Raw genomic sequence first — 26,293 nt, 5'->3', positions numbered from 1 at the left:
CCTGAAGGAATCTCTGCAGGAATTCTAGGAGGAATCTCTGAAGGAATCTCCTGGAGGAATTTCTAAAGAAATCTCTGGAAGAATTCCTGGAGGAATCTTTGAAGGAATTCCTGGAAGAATCTTCCACACTAATAAATAATTCGCAACTTTCAATGAGTGATTTTTTATTTATAAATCGTAATCACAAATTACAGTAGACTCCAGCTTAATTATTTATCAAAATCTTCAATCATTTTCAAAACCGAATTATTATCATTATTATTATTATTATTTAAATTTCAATCAGTAAAGATTATGCTTTGCAAAGCATACCGTTTTGGAGATGAACCAGACGCGGGCTGAAAATCTCCTTCATAAAGCTAATAATAATAATGCATACCTACCGTTTTACGGGAATCACCTTCGTATCCCATGTCTGTCCGGGAACAACGTTTGAGCTGGTAGGCGGAACCTAGTTCGACAGGATTCGTCTGGAAAACAGTGGTGGTAAAAACTCCCCTGAGCAATCCCTACACCAACGCGTTCAACAAAGCAACTATAGCAACCGAGGCGCGTTGTTTATAAGCCATCTGAAATCAGAAGCAAAATCGACACCAAAATGTCACAAACTAGTCAAGGTTCTGTGAAAGCTAGTGAAAAATCTTTGATTTCAAAACCCATAAGAAGTTCGTCTTGCACTATCCCTTCGGAAATACTAGAATTTGAGTAAGTTAAATCTTTCAAAAAGCCGCATTTACCTACCATAGTTTATTACTCTTTCAAAGCTACTCCTATGGATATGACTGCAAACGGCCCTTCAACTTGTGCAAAATTGACGACGCCACGCTCGTCTTCGCCTCCGGTAATTTGATTCATTTTTTCGACGTGGCAACGCAAACCGTAACCACCCGGCGAAGTTCGACCGGCGGAGGAATCGGCTGCATTCAAACGAACCCCAACCCGGAGCTATGCCACTTGACCGTGGGAGAAAATGGAGACAATCCACCCATCATAATCTACCAGTACCCGGAAATGAACGTAGTGAACATTCTACAAAACGGAACAACCCAAGCGTACAGCCGTGTGGACTACAGTGCCGATGGGGAACTGTTGGTTTCGCAGGGTTGCGATCCGGACTACATGTTGACCGTGTGGAACTGGCGCGATGCGGAAATCATTCTGCGGTGTAAATCGTTCTCCAACGATGTTATAAACGTTATGTTTTCACCAACAGTTGCTGGGCACCTGACTTCCTGCGGTAAGTGGGGTAATGTGATTGGGAATGACATTTGTTACTTTATCGATATGAATGGTAAATGGCCTTTCAAAAGTATTCAAAGTGTTAACGACAAGCTGATCAATTTGATCGATAGTAGAAACTTTTTAAAAAATGGCTCATTTACATCGTAAAATGGTTTCAAAAGTTGAATCGTAAAACATATATGGTGTAAAAGGCCATTATCCCATTATCCATGAGTAACACATAAAGACATCAACTACCGTCTCCATTCGAGCTTCTTGAAACGCACAAACCCAAAGAAAATCTTATGAGTAAGCAATGAAACCTACAACTGCCAATTTACAAAGGGATATTAAGAAGAATCAAACAGAACAGTTAAACTGAATTTAAATACACTTACACCATTTTCAGGCCTTGGTCACATTAAATTCTGGAAAATGGCACAAACGTTTACTGGCCTAAAGCTTCAAGGTGAACTCGGCCGCTTTGGAAAGACTGAAATTTCCGACATCGTTGGAATTCTCCCGATGCCCGACGAAAAAGTCCTATCCGGTTGTCAATGGGGAAATGTTCTAGTTTGGGAAGCAGGGCTCATCAAAATAGAGGTTTGTCGCAAAGGTCGAAAGCCGTGTCATCAAGGTCCCATAACGCAGATTAGTGTACGGGACGGTGAAGTGATGACCTGCGGAATGGACGGGTTTATCAGAATCTGGTTTTGGGAAACCGTTGAGCTGGCTGATCCTCCGGATGATGATCGCGTAGTACAGATTGAGCCAATAATGGAGTATAGAATCGGTACTGATCTGTGGCACAGTGAGCTGATCTGTTTGATAAAGAAAGAAGGAGATTTCCAGTGGTATGCACAGGACGGCAATGGAGGAATTTGGGAATGCGATATAACACCGGCCTACAAACCAGCTGAACCAAAGCAACTACTCAAGTGTCACTCTGGCCCAATTATGGCAGTTCAATCCAGTCCAATTACACACCACGTAGCCACTTTGGGAAGTGACGGCAGGTTATTCATGTACGACTATTTACACCGAAAAATGGTATTCGAATATCGATTCAGCTCAAGTGGCCATGCCATGCTTTGGCTTCCCGTTACCCTGGAACCTTCTGGAATGATTATGGTGCTGGGTTTTGGAGATGGATTCATTCGTATTATTAAAGTTAACTTGAACGCATCAAGTACTGAATCACCCATTTGCATTGTTCAGATAATAAAATCTCATTCGGAGACAATTACAACATTGGCCATCAACCAGCGAGAAACTATATTAGTATCAGGCTCCGAGGATAAATCCATATTTGTGCACCAATTGATCAGAGGCACTTCCAATGTGACGCTAGAACCAATTGGCCTAGTATACACACCATCTCCAGTGTCTAATATTAACTGGAAACCTAACGCTTTCGCCACTGTCCTGATAGGCTGCCGTCATGGACAGGTACTGGAAGTAGAACTTCCTGAAACTCCAACGGACTACACCAATATATCATACCATTTGAAAGCTATCGACATAAGACAACTAACGTTTCAATCGGTGAAATCGGAAATAAAACGAAACATTCGGATCGCGGAAATTGAAGAACGCAAACAGCAGAAGCGAGCCAAGAAAATGAAGAGCTTGGAAAGAATCCGTGAAGAGAATCCAGGAGTAGAAATAAATGAAAACGCTTTTTTAGAAGACTCGGAAGACGAAGAGGAATTGGAGCAGTTATATATTCCAAAGATTCCGAATGCCGTGCTGTGGGTACAGTACACCGAAGAGGATACGCTGTGGCTATCAATGGCCGGCTACGACGCTGGATTTGTCTATGAGTACGAATTCGATGATGAGGATCCTGTATCTTGTACGCCAGTTCCGGGAGCAGAAGACACCGAGATTACCACGTATCTCTACGAGTAAGTCACATAACTTTGATCTATGAAATACTTATAGTACTACCTTCTCCCACTTACAGTCAACACTACCTGATTTTTGGAATGGGAGATGGCTCAATACGAGTGAACCGTACGAAAGAAGACTTTCGCGACTTGAATGAATACTTCACCCTCAATATGCATTACAACCTGAACGGGAAAGTTTCGGGACTGGCTTTCAGTAATGACAATCGATTTCTTTTTTCTGTCGGAACGGATGGCAACTTGTTTGCCTACAAGTGGTATTCTTCCACAGCACCGACAGCACCTCCGAAACCAAAATCTCAAGAAATGCCTATTCCATGCGTCGAAGACATTGAAGATCCTACCTTTTTGTCACTCGAACAGCAAAAAATCAAACAAGAAAATGACCGAAAAGCTAAGCTATTGAATGATCAGAAGAATGACATTTTAAATACCGTGGCAGACTACCGAAAGCAGTTCGAGCAAATCCTTGCTAGAAATCTTGCCCTCCCGGAGTCTCAACGATTCACAATGGAAGATTTCACTCTGGATGAAAGAATTACAGCGGACTTGAAACAAGAACTTGAGGAAAAAATGGACCTGGTCCGTCGGAAGACAGCATTCGATGTGGAAAAGGCAAGACTTTCTGGAGAGAAATTGAGAAAATTCTTTCTAGAAGAAATGGAACACGCACCGATCGAAGTTCTTGGAGTTAGGTAAGATTTTTTTTTAATGTGTATGGTGAACAAAAAATAATGCTGTCAATTGTTACAGAATTTCAACTTCAGTGAAGTCATTCAGGATTGGTAAGCTGAATGATGAATATTATCAAACTGTTGCAGATTTGGAACACCGAATCGAAGAAGAAGAAGCAAGAAGAAGGTTAGTTGCCACATGCTACATACTAGTTATTGAAATGATTTCGTAGAGATTTTCCGACGATATTGATTTCCGAACAGGTGGGAAAATCTAACGAATAACATATTCAGTTATTGCTTATTGAATTACTGAAGAGCAAAAACTGATACTTGTTTGATTGAGATAAGATACTAACTAAAAGTTTTAGTAACTAGAAGATCAGAAAAAATATCTACATCTAGTATAGTGTTCAATAATAACTCGTTCAGATATTACAAGTTTAAAACAATATCAGACAAGATTTAGAAAAAAAGCCAACGCCCATCATCGAACCATTCGACCTTCAGATTCGAAGGCGGCTATGCTTACCACTCAACTGTGGCTCATTGTTGGTATTATGAGGAGAATAGGATTCCACAATTCAGATAGGGGCTCTTAGGCTGCGGCTTATTTTTCAAAAGTTGTTGAAACCTGGAATTCGTAAGCTCTTTTGGATTCAAATGACACAAAAAGAGAAACCTCTGAGTTTAATGTCGAATTCGTTTATTTGCACCGCCTGCACCGCTTTGCCACCGGGTGTAGCAAACTTGCACCGAAACCGTTCGTTTATTCGCAGGTACTGTTCTGTTTTGACACTCGATTGGCACCGGTGCAAGAAAATGCTACACCCAGATTGAGCTCGGTGTAGCAGGTACAAAGCTAGTTTTACCAATACATGCATATCGCTGAACTTGTATCGTGGTTTTGTTTTGGTAGGAATGATGATTTTCTTTTCGGCATTAGGTAAATAATTTTCTTGAATCATTTGTTTATTTTGAGATGTTTTGTTTCCAAACAGCAAATCTGTGCATTTAAATATTTAAACTTGATCGGCTTTCAACTTCTGAGGAATCTTAAAAATTTATCGGTGAAATGAAATTTCAAAGAGTTGCTACAACGTATATTTTTCCTATCACTATTTTTTTTTGTTATCGCAAATATTGCTAATTTAGAGAAAACTTTCCGTTTTACGGTAGAACGAAAAGCTACCGCAGCTGTCAGACTACTGATTTTCACTGAGGTATCATCGATCTACCTTAGCGAGCCCTAGCGATGCCTTGGATAGCCTTGGATACGACGCCGATGATCATTGTTGGTTGTTGGTTTTCAGTTCAAATCACCTTGCAAGCATGCTTTGATTTGGCCTTCAGTTTCAATGATAGGATGATTTTCAAGCCTGCGGTAGGACTTTGACAGCTGCGGTAGAACTCGACGGCTACCGCAGAGTGGAAATTTTTCTAAAAATCCGCAATATGAGGATATATTTTCAGGGGAAATCACACTTCCTTTGCTAACCGCATCTAACAACTGCTCAGTTAGCAGCGGTTCACGACGTTTAGGAATGAATAAACGCGGATTTTACGGTTAGAAAGAGATAAGTCATTGCCCTTGATGTTTAAGAGAAATATGAAATATTTTTACCATTAAAAATTTCTGTCCCAGGGTGATCTATTATTTATGAAAATTTTTGACTTAATAACAGCCCAGAACAGAATAAAAAAATTTAATTCTGATTGGACTAAAATATTACTGAAGTAACATTTTGTAGCTACAGAAAATTTCGAAAACCGTACATTCTAATTTTTTTTCAATTACCTACGGCAAATATCGATTTTTTTAAAAATACATTGAAAGTCAAACAAATGTCACAAAAGGATGGTTAAAGAGTTTTTAAAATCAGTTGCGTTTCAATAGCGTTATGTTTTAAAAAGCATTCATTTTTTTTCGTTTTACGTTGTAGCTAACCGTTTTCTATTGAACTGCCTTTAACACTGTTAGTGTTAAATTTGTGTACGTTTAAAATTGTATGTTAGCATTTTTTTACCAACGAAAATGTTTAAATTCTGTAATGTTGTTTTTAATTGCAAAAGAGTATTAAAACATTGGATAATAATTGTCAAGTATCATTGATCTACAGACAATGGACTACCCGCTTTGAGCGCAACCACAGTTGATCAGCAGGAGTAAATCAATTAATTTTGTATGGCGAAATGCATCTATACTTGAATTACTTGAAATACAAAGCTTTTCCCGAAAAAAATATTTGGTAGGCTTAATAGTGGTTACCATTGTGCACAACCACTACCAAATATTTTTTCGAATAATGTGTTCCACTTTGAAGAATTTGCCTTTAGATGGTATTCGCCATACAATATTTTTGCGATTTACTTTTAGCGATTTTTCGCGCATAGAAGCTAGCGCCACATTGGTCGATGCGGTGAGTAGGAAAACAGCCGATGTAGTTAATTCATTGATCATTACAAGTTTATCATGTACAAGTGGATTACTGAAAACTTTTAAAATTGTTGAATTGGATGAAGTAAAAATATAAATAAATTGAAATAATTTTGTTCATCACTGAATCATGAAAACATTGATTAGGTTTATTTTCATTGACGCTCTCGCCCGCTCTTACTAATTCCATCATAAGTTGCCAACAAATTGCACCGAAACCGTTCGTTTTTCCGGTGTCAATTGCTACACCGGTGCAGTGCACCGTCGGGTATAAACGAATTCGACATAAGCCAAAAATATTGAGATTTAGAGGTCGCGCAATCGCTTCAAAGTTGAATTTTTGAGTAACAAAAAGGTGTTTTCATTTCAAGTGCCATAAATTTCTCAATTTTCAACCGATTTCCAATCTTTTTTTATGAATTAAATTTCGAATAAACTCGTAGAACATCATTTTATTCCAAAGTCACGCAACTTTTAACCGTTTGACCAATTTTAAATTTTTTAGCTTGCTTTTGTAGATATTTTTGTTGCCTAAGAATGCTGTGAATAAACAGTACCTTTAAAAAATCGTTTCAAAATAGATAAATACCAAAAACCGCCCAAAAACACGTATTTTTTTTTTGGAAAAACCAGATTTTTGGCAAAATTTTAATTGTTTTCATGCTCAATTTCGGGCTCAAAGTGAAAAATTTATTCTCAATAATCATATGGAATATGGGGTCTCCAGTTAGCCTAGTGGTTTGGGCTATGGATCGCCAATCCGGAGACGGCGGGTTCGATTCCCGTTCCGGTCGGAAAAATTTTCTTAACTCCCTGGGCATAGTGTATCATTGTACTTGCCACACGATGTACAAATTCATGCAATGGCAGGCAAAGAAAGCCCTTCAATTAATAACTGTGGAAGTGCTCAAAAGAACACTAAGTTGAAGAGAGGCAGGCCAAGTTCCTATGCGAACGTCGAGCCATAAAGAAGAAGAAGAAGAAGAATCATATGGAAGCCTTAAACTTTAGTTTTTGGAGTGTTCTGAATCAAAATAGTAGTTTACGCAACAAGGTGCAGAATGACGATTTTTACATCACGAGTCGTACATTTATCCAACGAGGCTTGCCGAGTTGGATAATTACGACGAGTGCTGGAAAAATCAAGTTCTGCACCGAGTTGCGTTCAACGTTTTTTGCAATTTCATAAATTACCCTTGAGGATAGTTTTTAACAAAACTTTTTCATCAAACTGCCCACTGATGTTCATAGCCATGCTTAAGAAAATCTGAACATAACAGATTCCACTGTGCAGTTGTTACAATTTTACAAAACTGCGTACAGAAGGCAGCAAGAAGTTGACCAAAACTGAAAACAGTGCTGTAATGGTTCATTACGTAACGCAAATCAGTGCTGTAATGAACCATTACAGCACTGTTTACTTAGTGTGGGAAAGTAGGCCTTTTCCTGTCAGATTTGCGTGAGGTAAAACAGCCTATTACGATGAGAAATTGCAAAAAATATATTCATGTTCGAAATGCGAGGAGAAAAAATTTGAAAAAAAAATATCCTCCAATGTGTTCCATATCCCTAAATATGATGCTAAGTATCTGGTTTAGAATTAAAAATTGCAAATAATCGTAAAAAACTTCAATTTTGCATGAAAAAATCAAGTTTTAAGGCATGATTTGGCAGTTTTTGGTGAAAAGTATCATAAAAATGACTACTTTGATGAAAAGTTTGTTTGAGACAAAGATAGGCAACAAAAATATCTACAAAAGCAAGCTAAAAAGTTTAAAATTGGTCAAACGATTAAAAAGTTATAGGACTCTGAAGTTATAATTTTTTGTAAAAAGAAGAGAAAAATAAATTAAACCTTCAAAAACTCATATTTTGCGTGCCTTTGGAAGAAAATGATGTTCTCCGAGTTTATTTGAAATTTAATTTGTGAGAAATTCATAAAAAAAAGATTGAAAATCGGTTGAAAATTGAGAAAGTTATGGCACTTGAAGTGAAAACACCTTTTTATTACTCGAAAATTCAACTTTGAAGCGATTGCGCGACCTCTAATTCTCAATATTTTTGGCTTAAATTCAGAGGTTTCTCTTTTTGTGTCATTTGAATCCAGAAGAGCTTACGAATTCCAGGTTTCAACAACTTTTGAAAAATAAGCCGCAGCCTAGGGCTCATGTCATTTCACTAACATTGAGTCATCTCTTTCAGTGCATGTGTTCTATTTCGTTCAGAAGAACTAAATTTGTTCTTATACATATAGAAATGTTTAGATAATTCGACAAGAACAAAAAGTAATATCACATCACTTTGAGGTATTAGTGCGATATTCATTAAATCTTTGAATCCCTGGGCTTGGATTATATCTTCCAGGAAGCTTTACATGCCTGAATGTAGTCGATGTGCTTTGCAGTAATGATTGGAATAGCTGAATGTATAATCAATGGCAAACAATTCTGTAAAAATCAGACCTTCAAGTCATCTGATATTGTTATACTGATCATAATGCTGCATAGTATATCGAACATTTATCGAAGTCATTTATGTGCCGGGAAAATATAATTCCAAGTTGGTGAGAATATTACAAACTGAGGGAGGGTAATAGGCCCAGTCAGACCCCTGAATGGGCAATGTGGGTTAGTGTATGGGAATGCCATTGAAGGTTTGTAATATTCTCCGAGGCTTTCGAAATCCAACAGGGCGCGTCCCCGGGTTGCGGATAGGGGAAAAGGGAGATTTTTCGCATTTGTACTGTAGTCAGCCAATGTGGTATTATCTCCTATGGTGTTGTAGTGCGAATGAATGATCTCATTCTATGGGAATTCGAACCTTGTAATGTATTGTTTATTAACTCCAATTTTCTAAGCTTGACAAGGTTTTGAAGACAAACATGTGATGAGAGAATTGCCTAATAGGAAAGTCACATCAGCAAAGCTTTTACACAGTGTTGAAAAACTCATTTCGTCATATCTAAATTCAATCACCTACAGCTCATTTTAGAAGCTGAATCTGAGAATACGGTATATGAAAAACTTGTGCAGCTAGACCAGTTCTGCAAGAAAGTCACGGAAAAATTGCTATTTTTCGAATATTTAAGGTAAATGTCACGGACTACCTTCGAAAAATCCCAATGATATTCACCGTGAATATCATTTGGCATTTTTCGAAGGTAGTCCGTGACATTTACCTTAAATATTCGAAAAATTGCAGTTTTTCCGTGACTTTCTTACAGAATTGGTCTAGCCGCACAAGTTTTTCATATACCATATTCTCAGGTTCAGCTTCTAAAATGAGCTGTAGGTGGTTGAATTTAGACATGATGAAATGAATTTTTCAGCACTGTTTTACATATGCAAATGCTATCCATGGGGTCATGTCTAGCATTTAATATGTATGACAAAGACTGATTCTTACCTAGCAGGGGTACTACAAGACCACGCGGACAATTCGATTAAAGGCTTGATTGGGGATAATATATTTTCCAGAACTGAAGGGACATTTTTTCCGGGGTGACTGGCGAGTCGGAGAGGGTAGAAGTTTCCGTTTGTTATAATTGACAAAATAAACAATCGGACGCTTTTTCTTTCTTTGAGTTGCTTGGTATTTTGTGGATTATTGTTTTTTGGTTTTGGAAGGTATGCGATTCACTATTGAGCCTTAAAATTTATTTTGCATCTGAATAGCATTGATATTGTCAAGTCTGTACCAACACCCTAATCCCACACCAAAATACCCTTTTCCTATCCCATGGCGTTTATGTGGTCAGCAAAGACTATTCAGCCATTACCCCTCCTTATCATCGGCTTTGGACTGACTTGCGCTCTCATTGCCCCACCAAATGCTGCAAAATGAAAATGAAAATGAAAATGATATTCATTAAATCTTTGAACAAATCATTAACATTATATCGAGATATGACATCAAAAATGGTTCGATTTGAGATATGATTTAGATATTCTCGTCTACACGAGTAGCGCACCGTTCATAAGATACGTAACGAAAAGGATCGCAGACATACATCCCATTAATACAAAAGACGAGGGGATCTAAAAGTGTAAAATTTATTATAACGTATTTAAAATACACTGAAACTTCAATTTATACGCCTACTTGATTTGCACCAAACTCAATTTACGACTCTTTCGGGTTCTGCACCGGCAAGCCTCGATGGAACTTCCAGTACGTAAAGATAATAGGGGGATTCACTTACACGCTAACGCCGCTCAGCACTAAAGTGCATAATTTCCAGACTACACCAAAAATGTGTAACCCTTGCGCATTCACAAAATCAACTCCTGTATCCGCAAAATCGCTTAATTCGCAAATATTTTTGTACAGCAATCTAGCTAGGTTTACTAGTGACCTTGAAAAACAAAAAAAATATCGACATTTCGCATCTAGACGAGTGTACGAGCTGTTTTTGAGAATGTGTAACTGTAACACATTTTTGTGTGGTCTGGAAATTATGCACTTATGAGTAGGGCTTACACATTTTAGTGCTGAGCGGTTTTACTGTGTAACTGTGTAAACCGCTGATCAATTGTTGTCCTGATTAAACGTCGTGATCACCAAAGCAATCTTGGATTATTTGATTCGCAATTTCTTGAAACATTTCAATAATCAGATAATCATGGCTTACGCAATTCTTTAATCTGTTTGGTGAATCCTCTAAACATACCTGGTCTAACTGCAATAACAAAGGAGATAGCTTTCACTAAAATGGTGATAAAGGTTTGTTTAACCCTCTAATACCCAATCCCGCCTTTAGACGGGGTATAGTTTGAGCATTTTTGTAATTTTTGTTTCGTGGAGAATCAAAAATTTTATATTTTTAGCTGATATTTAGGACTGTTTTGTATATCTCAAAATGGTTTTTGGTGTATTTTAAGGGCGGACGGGACGGTCGAGGAAATATCCTCCATTGCTCTGTTGCTACTAAGATGGTAATCTCAGATTCTACTTCATATAATGGAACAAAAATCTATCATTGTGTATGCTCACTTGCAGTGCATATGCTGATTGTTTTTCAGCCTCATCTGTGCGATAGAAATCGAGATTACCATCTTCAAAATCGCGAGGCAAATTGTTAGAAAGAGAGGGAAGATAGGAAAAATAACACAGCGTCCCGATTCACCTTAAAGCGTATTTACATTTTTTTAAAAATCATTGAAAAATTGATGTTTTAGTCACCTTTTAGAAGTCATTGTTTATTTTGTATTGAATCGCTACAATTAACATATTTTAAAATTTTCCCAAATCATTCTGCCCTAGTTTAATAGTTTAAGGGAATCGAATACATTCTAAAATTATTTTCCTTAAAATTACACGGAAAATAAAATTTTATATGAAAAAAATTTAAATTAAAAATGGTGGGGGCTGGCTCATCGAATCTTCCGGTCCGCTTTAGTGCTTTATGCATCATTGTGGCCAGGTGTTGTTCTAGTTTTTCCAGCTGTATTGTAAAGCATGAGCGGTGATCCTTGGCATCCTTGTGAAATTAGGGGACTCGGAATGTTGATTGACCACCGATTACTGCTGGCAGATGCAGTGGAAAGTTTGTCTTAATACGTATCAATCGTCTCTGACAAGCGAGAAAAAACTGACTTCACTGATTACCTGTCTCTGAGCCAAATCTGGTATAGAGTCTTCAGTATCCGATTAGTCGCTTCATGTTTGATGGGGGCTTTCAATCCAAGGGGGTTACACAGTCGCTATCCGAATGAAGAGAACAATATTCCGCGTGATATATCACAAATCAAAAGAGGTGCGGTACATTACGTGGAATGGAGATGCTGAATTGGGTATCAGACCAAGTCCCTGCTGGGTGGCGCGAAATAGATGAGCCATAGACAATAGAATCGTCAATGTCGTAGGGCATAGTATGTGACTATTGTCGAAACAACATTATTTTTGGTCATTGTCCAACCAAATCATAAGCGGCGCATAACTATGTTAGGGTCAAGATTAGGATGAAATCATTGGTAAAATATAATAACACTTTTCAGTTTGTGTAGTTAGTTGAGCTAGAGTTAACTTTTTTATTGAGACATTTTCTGTAGGTTTATTCTGGATTACAATACATTAGCTACCCTTTAACTGAATTATTTTATAACAGTAAACAACATTATTCCTTCTTGATAAACAATGTATTAACAAAAGCATTTCAATGTGGACATAGAATTGCCAAACTATACATCTGATCAGATATTTTTCCGGTATTAAATTTGGGGTGGCGAGTTAAACACTTACGGAAAATAGTTTTTCAATGTCAGACAAACAACACATGAACACAGCTACCAATGAACCAAACCTTCTCTACTGTCTTCCTATCCTCAATTGAACTTATCTGACACTAGTTAGGATTGACTGTGGAAGATCCGGGTTTCTAATTCTGTGTAGGACTTGTTAAAACGGGATGCCTGATATGTACTGCGGACAAATGGGCTGGAAGTACTGAGCAATCACATTACTGTCGTACTAATCATATTAAATGCATGCTTTTCTACTTACATCCCGAACGTCGCCAACCGGCAAAGAGGACATAACGAAAAAACGCGAGATGGCTCTAACAAAACTAGAAAGGCGATGAAAATGGTCACCGATGCAACGATATGGAAACAAAATAGATGAGAAATTATCGACCAAATCATAATCTATGAACATATCGCTAATGTTCTTTATCATTCTTTCTTTTTCTCGTTTCAGCAACAAAATCGAAACCTCTCTACTATCTCTTCATTTTCTGCCTCTTCCCATCCTATTCCCACATCTTCCTATATCCTCTACCCCATCTATTTAATGTATCTGACACTTGTTGGGACTGGTAGCGCCAGCGCCTGCCTGTGGAAGATCCCGGTGTGCTAATTCGGTGTAGGACATGTTAACGGGGGAGGCTTAGTAGGTCCACATCTGCCCACAAGCAGATGGGCTGACAGTTGTCGGCCTGGGTGTGGACTGAGCAATTACAATTACAATTACAAAAAAATTTAAATTAAAAATATTTCAACAATAATCATAAAATCTCAAAATGTTTTCATCTCAAAAAATCCGTACCCCAAATAGGCTTCCAGGAAAAATATAAAAGTGTGGGGATGTTCAAAAATAAAAATTAGAAAAATCAAAAACTGAAATTCACGAAATCGAGAATTAAAAAGAATCATCTTCCAAAACATGTTTAAATCGATTTTAGATGACGAAAAATGATATTTAGATCAAAATCAAAAATTTGGGTATTAGAGGGTTAAAAAAACACAGGGATTAGCCTTAGCATTAGCATTAAGCGAGTCGCACAAATTTGTAGGTGGTACAGTCCTAGACCGCTGTTATGAGGGTTGCACAGGAATCTCCACAAAAATCGTACAATGTAAAAAATGTGTGAACACCGAATCGGGATCAATAAGCATCATGCAATCAGCTATATTTAATAGACTACAATCAATCTCGTCCTTCAAATCACATTTCTTCGGTAATTCATTTGGCAACTGCTTGTACAATTCATTTAGGAGTATATTGTGAATTATTTTAACAATTTCAACAGCAGTCGGATTTGTCGGGGCCCGTGGCGCAGTGGTCCACACGTTCGCTTCATAAGCGGATGGTCATGGGTTCGAACCCAGCCCCGGCACTTGCAATTTTTCGTCAGTTGCTCTTCCCCCCGAGAGCAGCTGGCACCTGACCCTCTTCGGAGCATATAGCTCTAACGGACCCGGAATTTGGATATCGGCGAACCGTAACTCATAATGGACCCTCAATCGGACTGGAAAAGGAACAGCAGCCACACATCAGCATCATCGTGCTCATCTTTCTACCATGGACAGGGTAGAAAAGTTGAAGCAGAACAAGACACCAGTTCGATATAGTTGAATTAGAATAGAATACATGTAGGCGCTGTACAAAATGTAAGTGCAGCGTCCAATTGGAATCGCTCACGTAGTGCCCTAGTGGACAAAAGAGCTGTAAATTAGGTTAAGTGAGTAAGAATAAAAAAAAAAAACAGCAGTCGGAACTTGTTACAGAAGTTATTTTTCTGTTATTTATATCTCAAGATATTTTGTAATTTTTTTGTTTATATTAATGTTTGTTTTTGTATTTTATTTTTGGGATTTTCCTAATAATTACTTCGAAAATTCCTTCGGTAATTCCATCAGTAATTCTTTCGGAAATGCTTTTGGGATTTTTTTTTCGATAATTTGGTATGATTTTTCTGGAAATTCCTTGGGATTTTTTGAATTTTCCCATTTTTGTATTTTCGGAATTCTGACGGCATTTTCTGCGAGAAAACTTTTGGTAATCGCTTTTAAAATTCTTTGCAGAAGGAATTAAAAAAATCTTTCGTGAATTCCTTCTGCAACTTCGAAAGGTTCTTCTGAAATTTCTTCGTGATTGCTCGCGGATATTTCTATTGAAAATTCTTCTACAAATCCAGTCGAATCTTTTTTCAGATTTTTCTTCAGGAATTTCTACTGCAACTATGGAAACTTTCTCAGCGATTCAATTGAGAATTTATCCGGCAGTTTTTCGGAAATTTCTTCAGCTTCTTTTCTGCGACAGTTTCTATAAGAATTCCTTTGAAAATTAATATGGCAATTCAGATTCCTTCGACTGTTGCTTTGGAAGTGGCAACTCCTTAGCTACTCCCTTCTGAAATAAATTTGTTTAAAAATTACCTAAGTGGAAATTATCGAATTTCCGAAGTAATTGCATGAGAAATATTTAAAAAAAAATCACTGAAGGATTACCCCAGAATCTGTGTAAAATAGTTCCAAAGAACATTGCCAGAAAAATGTGGAAGAATTCAAAACATTGCCTTGGAAATTTTTAAATTTAATTTCTAGTACAATTGCCATGGAAGCTACACATACATACATACATACATTTATTTGTTCAACATCATTAAGACAAGACATAATCAACAATAGTACGCCACAATACTCGGTTTGTGGCTGCCGCTCTCCATCCTCGGTCGCGCCCAATGCTCGCCAAGTCACGCTCCACCTGGTCCGCCCATCGTGCTCTCTGCGCTCCACGCCTTCTTGTGCCAACCGGATCCGTTGCAAACACCAGCTTTGCAGGGTTGTTGTCCGGCATTCTTGCAACATGCCCTGCCCAACGTATCCTTCCGGCTTTGGCCACCTTCTGGATGCTGGGTTCGCCGTAAAGTGCAGCGAGCTCGTGGTTCATCCTTCTCCGCCACACACCGTTCTCCTGCACACCGCCGAAGATCGTTCTTAGCACGCGTCGCTCGAAAACTCCGAGTGCTTGCAGGTCCTCCTCGAGCATGGTCCATGTCTCGTGCCCGTAGAGGATCACCGGTCTTATCAGCGTTTTGTACATGGTGCATTTGGTGCGTGGGTGAATCTTTTTCGACCGCAGTTTCTTCTGGAGCCTGTAGTAGGCCCGACTTCCGCTGATGATGCGCCTCCGAATTTCTCGGCTCACGTTTTTGTCAGCCGTCAGTAAGGATCCGAGGTAGACGAATTCCTCCACCACCTCGAAAGTATCCCCGTCTATCGTAACATTACTACCCAGACGGATCCGGTCGTTTTCGGTTCCGCCTACCAGCATGTACTTTGTTTTTGAGGCATTCACCACCAGTCCGACCTTTGCTGCTTCGCGTTTCAGGCGGGTGTACAGTTCTGCCACCGTTCCAAATGTTCTAGCGATAATGTCCATGTCGTCCGCAAAGCACACAAATTGACCGGATTTTGTGAAAATCGTTCCCCGGCTGTTGAGCCCGGCTCGTCGCATAACACCTTCCAGCGCGATGTTGAAGAGTAGACATGAGAGTCCGTCACCTTGTCGCAGTCCCCGGCGAGATACGAATGAACTGGATAGTTCACCCGAAACCCTTACGCAGTTTTGCACACCGTCCATCGTTGCTTTAATCAGTCTAGTCAGCTTCCCAGGAAAGCCGTTTTCGTCCATGATTCTCCATAGCTCTGCGCGGTCGATACTATCGTATGCCGCTTTGAAGTCGATGAACAGGTGGTGCGTTGGGACCTGGTATTCACGGCATTTCTGGAGGATTTGCCGTACGGTAAAGATCTGGTCCGTTGTCGACCGGCCGTCGATGAAGCCGGCTTGATAACTTCCCACGAACTCATTTGTTTTAGGTGACAGACGACGGAAGATGATCTGGGATAGCACTTTGTAGGCAGCATTCAAAATAGTGATCGCCCTGAAGTTCTCACATTCCAAATGGTCGCCTTTCTTGTGAATGGGACAGATTACCCCTTCCTTCCACTCCTCCGGTAGCTGTTCGGTTTCCCAGATCCTGACTATCAGCCGATGCAGACAGGTGGCCAACTTTTCTGGGCCCATCTTGATGAGTTCAGCTGCGATACCATCCTTACCAGCTGCTTTGTTGGTTTTGAGGTGGTGAATGGCATCCTTAACTTCTCTCAGCGTGGGAGTTGGTTCATTTCCGTCCTCCGCTGCACTGGCGTCGTCGTTCCTTCCGTTGCCGTGGGCTCCCGTGCCTACGTTCTCCACGCCGTTCAGGTGCTGATCGAAGTGCTGCTTCCACCTTTCGATCACCTCACGTCCGTCCGTCAAGAGGCCTCCGTCTTTATCCCTGCATATTTCGGCTCGCGGCACGAAGCCGTTGCGGGATGCGTTGAGCTTCTGATAGAACTTCCGTGTTTCTTGGGAACGGCACAGCAGTTCCATTTCTTCACACTCCGCTTCTTCCAGGCGGCGCTTTTTCTCCCGAAAGAGGCGGGTCTGCTGTTTCCGCTTCTGTTTGTAACGTTCCACGTTCTGTCGAGTCCCTTGCTGCAGCATTACCGCCCTCGCTGCGTTCTTCTCCTCCAAAACCGTTCTGCACTCTTCGTCGAACCATTCGTTCCGTCGATTCCGTTCCACGTACCCGATGGTGCTCTCGGCTGCGTCGTTGATGGCTGCTTTCACTGTACTCCAGCAGTCCTCTAGAGGGGCCTCATCGAGCTCGCCCTCGTCTGGCAACGCGGCTTCGAGATTCTGCGCGTATGCTGAGGCGACATCCGGTTGCTTCAGTCGCTCTAGGTTGTACCGTGGCGGTCGCCGGTACCGTACATTGTTGATGACGGAGAGTTTTGGGCGCAGTTTGACCATCACCAGATAGTGGTCGGAGTCGATGTTGGCGCCACGATAGGTCCTGACGTCGATAATGTCGGAGAAGTGCCGTCCGTCAATCAGAACGTGGTCGATTTGGGATTCCGTCTGCTGTGGTGATCTCCAGGTGTAACGATAAGGGAGGCTGTGTTGGAAAAAGGTGCTACGTATGGCCATATTTTTGGAGGCGGCGAAATCAATGAGTCGTAGGCCGTTTTCGTTCGTCTGCTGGTGGGCGCTGAACTTACCAATCGTCGGTCTGAATTCCTCCTCCTGGCCTACCTGAGCGTTCAAATCTCCTATGATGATCTTGACGTCGTGGCTTGGGCAGCGATCGTACTCGCGTTCGAGCTGCGCGTAAAATGCGTCTTTGTCATCATCAGTACTTCCGGAGTGTGGGCTGTGCACGTTTATTATGCTGAAGTTGAAGAATCGGCCCTTGATCCTCAACCTGCACATTCTTTCGTCGATCGGCCACCAACCGATCACGCGCCTCTGCATATCACCCATCACGATGAAAGCTGTTCCCAGCTCGCGTGTGTTGCCGCAGCTCTGGTAGATGGTATGATTACCTCTAAACGTTCGCACCATGGATCCTGTCCAACACACCTCCTGCAGCGCTACGATGCCGAACCCGCGGTCCTTCAGTAGATCGGCGAGTATGCGGGTGCTCCCAATGAAGTTGAGAGATCGGCAGTTCCACGTACCGAGTTTCCAATCGCAAGTCCTTTTTGTTCGCTGGGGTCGTTGCCGTTGGTCTCGGTTCGTATTATTCTGTTGCTGATTTTCCGCTACAATGGTTTTTTACGGCTGGCTCGTAGGGCCTGACACCAACCCCCTACTTTCCGGAGGGCCATAGTGCACAGTTGAGCTTAGAGTCCTTCCCTGGCACTCGGACGTAGATCAGCCGCCCCTAACATGGGGATCAGACGCTGTTGTGAGCCGCTCCTCCTGGAGAACAGACGCTCAGGTTTGCCGAAGCAAACCCCCCCTTTCCTGTCAGCCTACGACCAAAGTTCCCACCGGGGTTGGTTACCCGATCTTCCCTAAGGTTGCTCATAGTTTCCGGCCGGTACCGCGTGGAGGTAGGGATAGGAGTTGCTGGGCAGAGGCTAGTGGATCACAATGGGATCTGAATTGCGCAGCATACCCAGCCTTTACCGTGGAAGCTACACATGAAATTAAAAAAAAAAAAATTTCAAAATGTAAAATGTAAATACTTAGGATTTTATTTGATAATTGTTTGGGGATGATGTCAGGAAACTAGTTGCCCATATCGGCTAAAAAAGCTAGCTCTGATAACTGTCTCCGAATAATTTTCAGATGTTTCAAATCTTTTAAAATTAGCTATGACAACATTTTTGTTTATGCACTTTATTGTGATATTTCTTGAGATAGCTTTTTTTTCTTTATGTGACATCCAGTGATCTCGGAGATTTGCGAATGTTGAAATATTCTTCAATTATCAAATCATCTTTAGAACTTCCATTCTGCCAGAATACTGGTAGGATGGGAAAAGTTCAGAGAATTGTTAAAAACAATTTCGACCCAACACTAATTACTACACATTTTGGACAAGTTGACTACATCGTCGAGCCCATCGTGAATATTGGTCCTAATAGGGAGAAAGTTGGGAAGGGGTACAGGCTTTGATATTAGCTGTCCTGTAGCTCACCTGGTCACTCCACTAAAAAAAGTTTTTTCTTTGCTTCATCAATACTGGCAATCAAACATCAGAATATGTGTGGAGGTCCTATAACAGTTCACCGAATTCCATTACCTCGAAAACCATCTCCTCGAAAACCAATACCCAGAATGGTACAGTACCCCAAACAGCCCATTTCCCCGAATACCAATACCCCGAATAGTCCATTTCCCCGAATAGATTATTACCCCGAAAAAATATTTTCCAATAATTATTGTCAAAGAAAACTTATGTCTGTGGAAAAATGGTTTAAATTTTCATTTAAGATTTTGCCTGCTTTTGTGCATCGGCTATTATTTCTAGACTTAGGCGTTAATAATAAGATTAGGATTTGGAGCAAATGTACGTACTACAGATTTTTCCTTCTTTTATCATAGGTTGTTGTTTCGTCTTATATTCTTATAGTGATTAGTACTTGACGAGTTTCACATTGTCCATGGAAGTCTATTTATTCAAAATGAACTATTGCTTTATACCCTCAGTATTCCCAGGCTCGAAAGAATGGCACTTGAAAAAAGAAAGAAAATATCTGATATTAAATTTTATACTATTTGCATTTAATGTCAGTGCAGTGCCAGTTACAAATATGTAGTGGAAATTATTTCTGCGCATCTGAAATTCTCTGGGAAAAGTTTTGTGTATTGAAAAACATTGTTTTGTAGGGACATGGCATTCGGGGTAATGTATCATTCGGGGAAATGGTTTTCGAGGTAATGTATCATTCGGGGTAACGGCTTTCGGGGTATTGGTTCTCGGGGAAGTGGTATTCGGGGTAATGCTATTCGGAGAACTGATAGGAACCTCAACTACATCTTTGGTCCGATCGATATTTCAATCAATTTCATTTCATATTCACCATAAATATTTACCTAAGCTGTATGAACATCTTTCCAAAAACCGGATATCCCAGAGTAGATCGTTGGTGTCCTTCTGATCATCTTAAAATGCTTTAGATCTACACATAAATAATGCTTTCTAATGTTTACTAACATTTATTAACTGGACAATTATTTCTATTTTTCAAAGGCGGTTCATGGAAATGTGCAAATCACCGGAGGACAGGTTATATTTACATATTGAGCTTTCTAAAGTCTATGCATGATTTTGCCGTTTTCAACCGTTTGATTGAATTTGCACGATAGTCTTGTTTCTTTAAGGTCGCTTCAACCGATTATTATATCTATTGTGACATACAACGTAATATATTTTGTAATATTTATTAGCACCATCTTGAAACTGCAACGCACAGTATTTTTAAATAGACAATTAGACACTGTAGACAAGGTGTAACCGTTTTTTTTGCTTGTTTTATTTTTTGAATTCACTGTAGTTTAGAACAGTACGATGGTTTTGATATCAAACATGCTTTGGAAATCAATGACAAATAAATGTACGAGAAAAAACATATTCCGCCATGAAAAAAATCGAGAGATAACCCCGATTATTGAGCCTAGGATAATAATTAAAAGTAGGCATGAGAGCCCCTCAGCTTGTTGCAGTTTCTTTGAATTATGTGCTTCAACCAATTTGATTGAGTATTTAATTTTGTTATTGAAAATGTATAACATTTAGAAAAGTATTCAATATAAACGCATATTTATTACAGTAGCATTACTAGCAAACTTGTAGACTTACCCATCTTTTAGAAATTAGTATTCTTCTGCTATACCATAAATAAACTCTGATAAATTTTCAGAATGGTAAAACCTGCAGATCATGCCAAATTAGACCATCGTGAAGACTCCCAACAAGACAAGAAAGAATCATTCCTTGATGGCTTAACACAATCGACGATTGATTTCAAGCTGGAAACTAAAATGCGTCGTTTGCTGGCAAAATACCGTGAGAGAAAGTCCAAGGAACGTATTCGTAAGGTGGAGGTAATCAAAATGGTTTCATGTAGTATTAAATAAGCTTAAAATTAAAACTATGTCACACTGCCAACAGTGGGAAGAGTTAAAGGGTCGAAAACCGGATCCAAATGTCAACCATCCTGAAGATGATGCAGCCATCAAAGAGGCCATCAGTACCATCGGAGACTACAAACTAAAAACGGACCTTGAATATGAGCCAAACGAAGAAGAACTGGAAACTACACTGACCAAGTACCGCGACCTGTTGCAAGTGAGGAAAGAGATGTGCACAATTCGCAGCAACTACAATGAGGAAGTGTTTGCGCTGAGAGATAAAAAGAAAGCTCTAAAGGAATACGTCGAGCAGAAAAGGCAAAAGCTCATAGACATTCATGAGGAGATTCCTGAACAACAGCGAAAAATGCCTCCAGTTGAAGTCACTATCAATATTGCTGTAGAATATCCTGAAAATGAGCTTGAAATGGCGGAAAATCTGAAGTCGGAGAAAGATATCCCTGTGGTGGTTAGAAGAAGGCGAATGGATTTGGGTAGCACCGAATACGCCGAACGAATGCAGAAATATGCTCTGGGGTTGGCACCGCATCCAAATGGTACTCCTTACACACCGTTGGGAACCGAATGGGAAAAGGAGCTGAGAGAAATGAGATTGATGAAAAAGTTGTTTAAGCAGGATAAGATCATCGATAAAATTACGAGGAAGATTGATGATTTTGACCGAGAACTAACTGAGCTTTCCGAACGCCGAATGAAGGTCGAAGTGGACGCCAAGTACTTGGAAATTTATCAATTGACGCTTTATCAAGAACTATGGATTTTGAAAGACTTTGAAAAAATAGAACGTAAGATGATCAACACCGTGGAAGAACTCACCCTAGAGCGAAATAGTCTGCAAAATTTAGTCGTTGAATCTAAGCAGTACATAGAACAATCTAAGCAGGAAATGGAACAGATTAGATCAGAGCAAAAGTCAATATTTCAACAATTTACGGCCAGTTGTGCAGATAACAGTTTTTCGCCATTCCTCAAACGTATCTACAAGAAAAAGTACAAGCCGTGCAAAATCAACAATGATAAAGACGAGACCGAATCCTCGAGTGAGTACTCTTCCGAGGACATCGATGCGTTGGAGAATGCTGTCGATACAGAGGTCAGTAAGATATTCCTTGACGAGCAACCGTGTCCAATTGGATGCGACCCGGAACTGTATGAGCTAACTATCAAATTGAGAAACGAGAAGTTAGAATTGGAAAAGAGATACTACGAAGAGAACAGAACACTAAACGAAACCATCAAAACCATGGAAGGATACAAGATGAAGCTGGTTTACGTAGAAGCACGACTTAATGACAAGAAGCGAGAGTTGCTGAACTTCAGGGTAAGTAGTTTGAAAATAGTAAATGTTGTACAAAAATTCAACTATTTTTAAATTTTAGCGAGAGAAACAAGCCAGATTGAATGATATAGACACACTTGTCATACTGAAGATGGATCAAATGCAATATTTCAGAACGGAAACTGAATTCTATGATATCGCGAATAGTTTGCTATTCAACAATGAGAAATTGATGAAGCTGTATGCTCGGGTTGGTCAGCTGGCTATGGAAACCCTAGAAACTAAACGAAAGCACCGCATCAACGTTGTACATTTGGCACGAATGCGCACGGATATCAAATACATGGATCAGCAGATTATCGTACTCAGAGATGAAATCAATCAAGCGATGATCAAAAAGTTTGGAAGAATAATCAATCTGGATGAGTTAGAGGAAACTATACTGCGGAAGTTTGCTTTTGAGATGAGAGCTAATATGGATGACGTAAAGAAGAGCTATGCAGAAAGGACGAGGGATTTGAAAAACCTTTACTCGAAGAAACAACAGGAGCTAACAAAAGTGATTCAGGAAGGAACAGAAAAACTGCATATTTTGACCGTCTTACAAGAAGAATATAACAATTTAACGAAAATGCTGGCACATCAGAAAAAGTTAATGGAGAAGAAGGACCAAACTCCAATCAACTATGAGTCTGATTTGGCAAAACTCAAAGAAATAGCCAAAGCTCAGAAGGAACAAATCAACATGCTGCAGCGAGAAATTCGAACGTTGAGTATGAAGTGTAAGCCGCTAAGTTCAGATACCGCTCAAATCATGGAGTCGTTGCAGCAAGGAATAAAGCCTGGAAAAATAACGGATGATTCTACTTATCCAAACGTGATGGATTCAGCCCCTCCCAGTACAAGAGCAAGTTCACCGGATAACTTTTTGTACAACGAAATTTCATCTCTGGTCGACGATTTCCTGGTTGATCATTTAGGAACATTTGTCCAAAAGTCGGACATTAAACGAGTTGTCACCCACTTGTCTCATTACCTGTCCAACATAATTGCCAACTTTGCACCAGAGCATGCTAGTGACCTTCTCCCACATATTATCGAAAACTTCAAGTCATTCATTCCGGAGGAACTTTTGTTAACCATCCCTCCGCAGTCCATAGCCGAGTTGATCGAGAACATATTCCGTACATTCAAAGAGGGCTATGACATCGATACCAAGGAGATCCTCAACGAGATCATCAATAACAGTTTGGAGATGGTTCCTCCTGCTTCTCAGAACTACTCGTACAACATCCTGGCGGATATTCTCAAGCAGGTTCTGTCCACCCTCCATATCACTGACATCAACCATCCGGAAACGGTCAACTTCATTGCGAACGGTCTTCGGAACAAACCGGGAATCGATCCACCGGCTGTCAATGTTGAACAACTTTCACACGAGCTACTACAGTATGCAGCCGAGAACATGGTAGACGACGTCAGTCAAGACACCATCAGACATATCATCGAAGGGATTCTACAGGTTAGCGCTAAGTAACATAGTAAGTTATCAGTTTGAAGTAAATTGTGAAGCTAATTTTTCTACGCAGTGTTTGAGTGAAATGAATCATTTTCTTGTAACCAGATAGAACTGGAGTGTGATTCAAATCAGCTGGACTAAGGTTATATTGATATAAATCATGTGGACTCCGTCACTTGTGAAATTTTATTATTGCTTATCACCTAAAAGGGGATAACCTACTAGAACTGGACTTTTCCTATAACTGTTATCGTACAACAAGTCGTAATCTGTGGAAATCTTCGCTTATTGGAAACTCTCAATTATTCATTCACGTCAACATTCACCTCGTATTTCTTTCCATGGGTTCAAATTGTTTGTCACTTGGTGATAGCAGCTTTCTTGTCCGAACCTTTTCCCGGTGCAAAATCATCATGCGCCCACACCGTGCCTGTGCGCGTGATATCTTGGTGCGCAGTAGCGCACACCATTCGCCTCGCAAACAATGAACGATTCTGTGCCCGTAAGCTTGGTAGTGTGATTGAGCATGTTCGTTATCAGCAGCCAGGAAATGAGCACGCACCATTTGGCGTGATGTCAATCGCTGTCTGCGTTGGGAAATTTGAGGACTCTCCGCACAAACACCTATGATAGATCGGCGAAAAGCACTGGTTCCAGCTGGATCAGATTACACTTGTAAAATTAATTACAATAAAAATACCGGATTATGCCAGATTTGTATTCGGGCTCATTCCATATTCTGGTAGAATTCCATCGAAAAAAATTGACCCTCTTGATCTGCCGGGTTATCAGTCGTTTTTTTTCAGCTTCAGCGCAAGCTTATTGACTGCGATGTTCATGGACAAACCGAATTTTTGCCAAGTCATTCAATTAAGCCATACCAACGTACGGACGGGCACATGATTTCCTGTTGTGTACATACTGCATTCGTGTTAGATAAGACAATAATGGTCAGATAGGGAGACGATGGAAAGTTTTTTGCGCATCTATCCATGGACAAAAACAAATTTATTTTGAGACCATGATGCTCAAAGAATGATAGGAATTAAATTTATAAGGCTTGTGACCTCGAAAATGTTGGAAACTTTGAAAACTGAAGGTGAATGAAAATGAAACATTTTGAACGAATTTTTGGATTTGAAAAAACTGCTGAGAATCATTTGAATATCTTATTTCAAAATATTTACGACGTACAATCGGGGCTAGAAAAGTTCTTTACAACGGAATGGAATGTACATTTCAGGGTGCGAACGTTTAGAGGTACTACAGGCATACCTCGATAGTACGTACACCACCGCTTCGTTTAGTGTACGTACTATCGAAACGTACGTACTATCGAATCACTTTTTTTTTGCAATTTCTCATCGTAATAGGCTGTTTTACCTCATGCAAATCTGACAGGAAAAGGCCTACTTTCCTACACCAAATTAACAGTGCTGTAATGGTTCATTACAGCACTAATTTGCGTTGCGTAATGAACCATTACAGCACTGTTTTCAGTTTTGATCAACTTCTTGATGCTTTCTGGCTGCAGTTTTGAAAAATTGTGACAACTGCACAGTATAACCTGCTATAATCAGATTTTTTAAACATCGCTATGAGCATCAGTATGCAGTTTGATGAAACATTTTGTTCAAGCGGTAATTTATGAACTTGCAAAAAACGTTGTACGCAACTCGGTGCAAAACTCGATTTTTACAGCACTCGTCGTAATTACCCAACTCGGCAAGCCTCGTTGGATAAATGTACGACTCGTGCTGTAAAAATCGTCATTCTGCACCTTGGTGCGTAAACTACTAATTTCAAATTTTAATTTCAAATCAAAGAAATCTAGAACGTTAGGATTGCCAAAAAGTTACATGTGGCCTAAGGGTCCGTTTATTAATTACGTAATTTTGCTTGTTTGGGATCCTATCTTTATTGGAAAAATCTTCTTGTGCTCTGGGGATGCTTCGTAGTGGCATCTCGTCTCTGGGAACTTATATTGATTTTTTTTTGAGTTATCTTTGAGAACCATCCAAACTGGTCTGGATATAATTAAATTGATCTAGATCAGTTAAATCTTGTTATAGAAACATTCCAGATGTATTTTCTCCTGCAATATTTATTGCCGTGATATTTTCAAAATCTTCTGAACATTGCTTCTTCTAGGACTCCTCCAAGAGTTTAAATTTTTACGAGAAGGGATTCCTAGAGGTATCCCTGAGATCTTGGAGGAGTCCCGGAAATCTTGGAGGAATTCAAGGAAAAATTACTTGATGAATCTTAGAAAGAATTCCTGTAGGAATCCCGGAATGAATTTCTGGAGGAATCCTGGAATGAATTCATGGAGAAATCCCGGAACGAAATTGCTGCAGGTATACTGGAAGAAATTCCTGAAAAAATCCTGGAAGTCCTGAAAGTATTACAGAAGAAATTCTTGGTGAAGTTTCGGAAGGAATCTCTGGAGAAGTTTCTGACGTTTTGTGACCTTTTTGTTTACGTTTCGGACTTCAAGAGATTTCTTCCAGAATTTCTCAAGGAGTCCCCGGAATCCTC

General features: G+C 39.9%; 2 protein-coding genes across 3 annotated transcripts in view; one reads left to right on the top strand and one right to left on the bottom strand.

The window, feature by feature from the left end:
• LOC109398042 (transcriptional activator GLI3) overlaps window positions 1-26,293 on the bottom strand; it is a 92,819-nt gene that overhangs the window by 51,438 nt on the left and 15,088 nt on the right. The window lies entirely within an intron of this gene.
• Window positions 414-24,917, top strand: LOC109398043 (cilia- and flagella-associated protein 44). 2 transcript variants are annotated; one of them, XM_029874673.2, is made up of 9 exons: window positions 414-705; window positions 765-1,237; window positions 1,631-3,128; window positions 3,188-3,826; window positions 3,885-3,992; window positions 20,056-20,091; window positions 20,726-20,909; window positions 20,977-22,278; window positions 22,337-24,917. In XM_029874673.2, the coding sequence occupies exons 1-9, from the start codon at window positions 599-601 to the stop codon at window positions 23,771-23,773; spliced, it is 5,784 nt and encodes a 1,927-aa protein (XP_029730533.2). In that variant the 5' UTR covers window positions 414-598; the 3' UTR covers window positions 23,774-24,917. The 2 variants fall into 2 exon arrangements, with proteins under 2 accessions (XP_029730533.2, XP_062708509.1); XM_062852525.1 differs by lacking the exon at window positions 20,056-20,091 and having other exon boundaries at window positions 415-705; window positions 22,337-24,915.

This window comes from Aedes albopictus, chromosome 2 (assembly GCF_035046485.1).
Source record: "Aedes albopictus strain Foshan chromosome 2, AalbF5, whole genome shotgun sequence".
Taxonomy (NCBI): domain Eukaryota; kingdom Metazoa; phylum Arthropoda; class Insecta; order Diptera; family Culicidae; genus Aedes; species Aedes albopictus.
The sequence above is the reverse complement of the archived record's forward strand: the minus strand, read 5'-3'. Positions and strand labels throughout refer to the sequence as shown.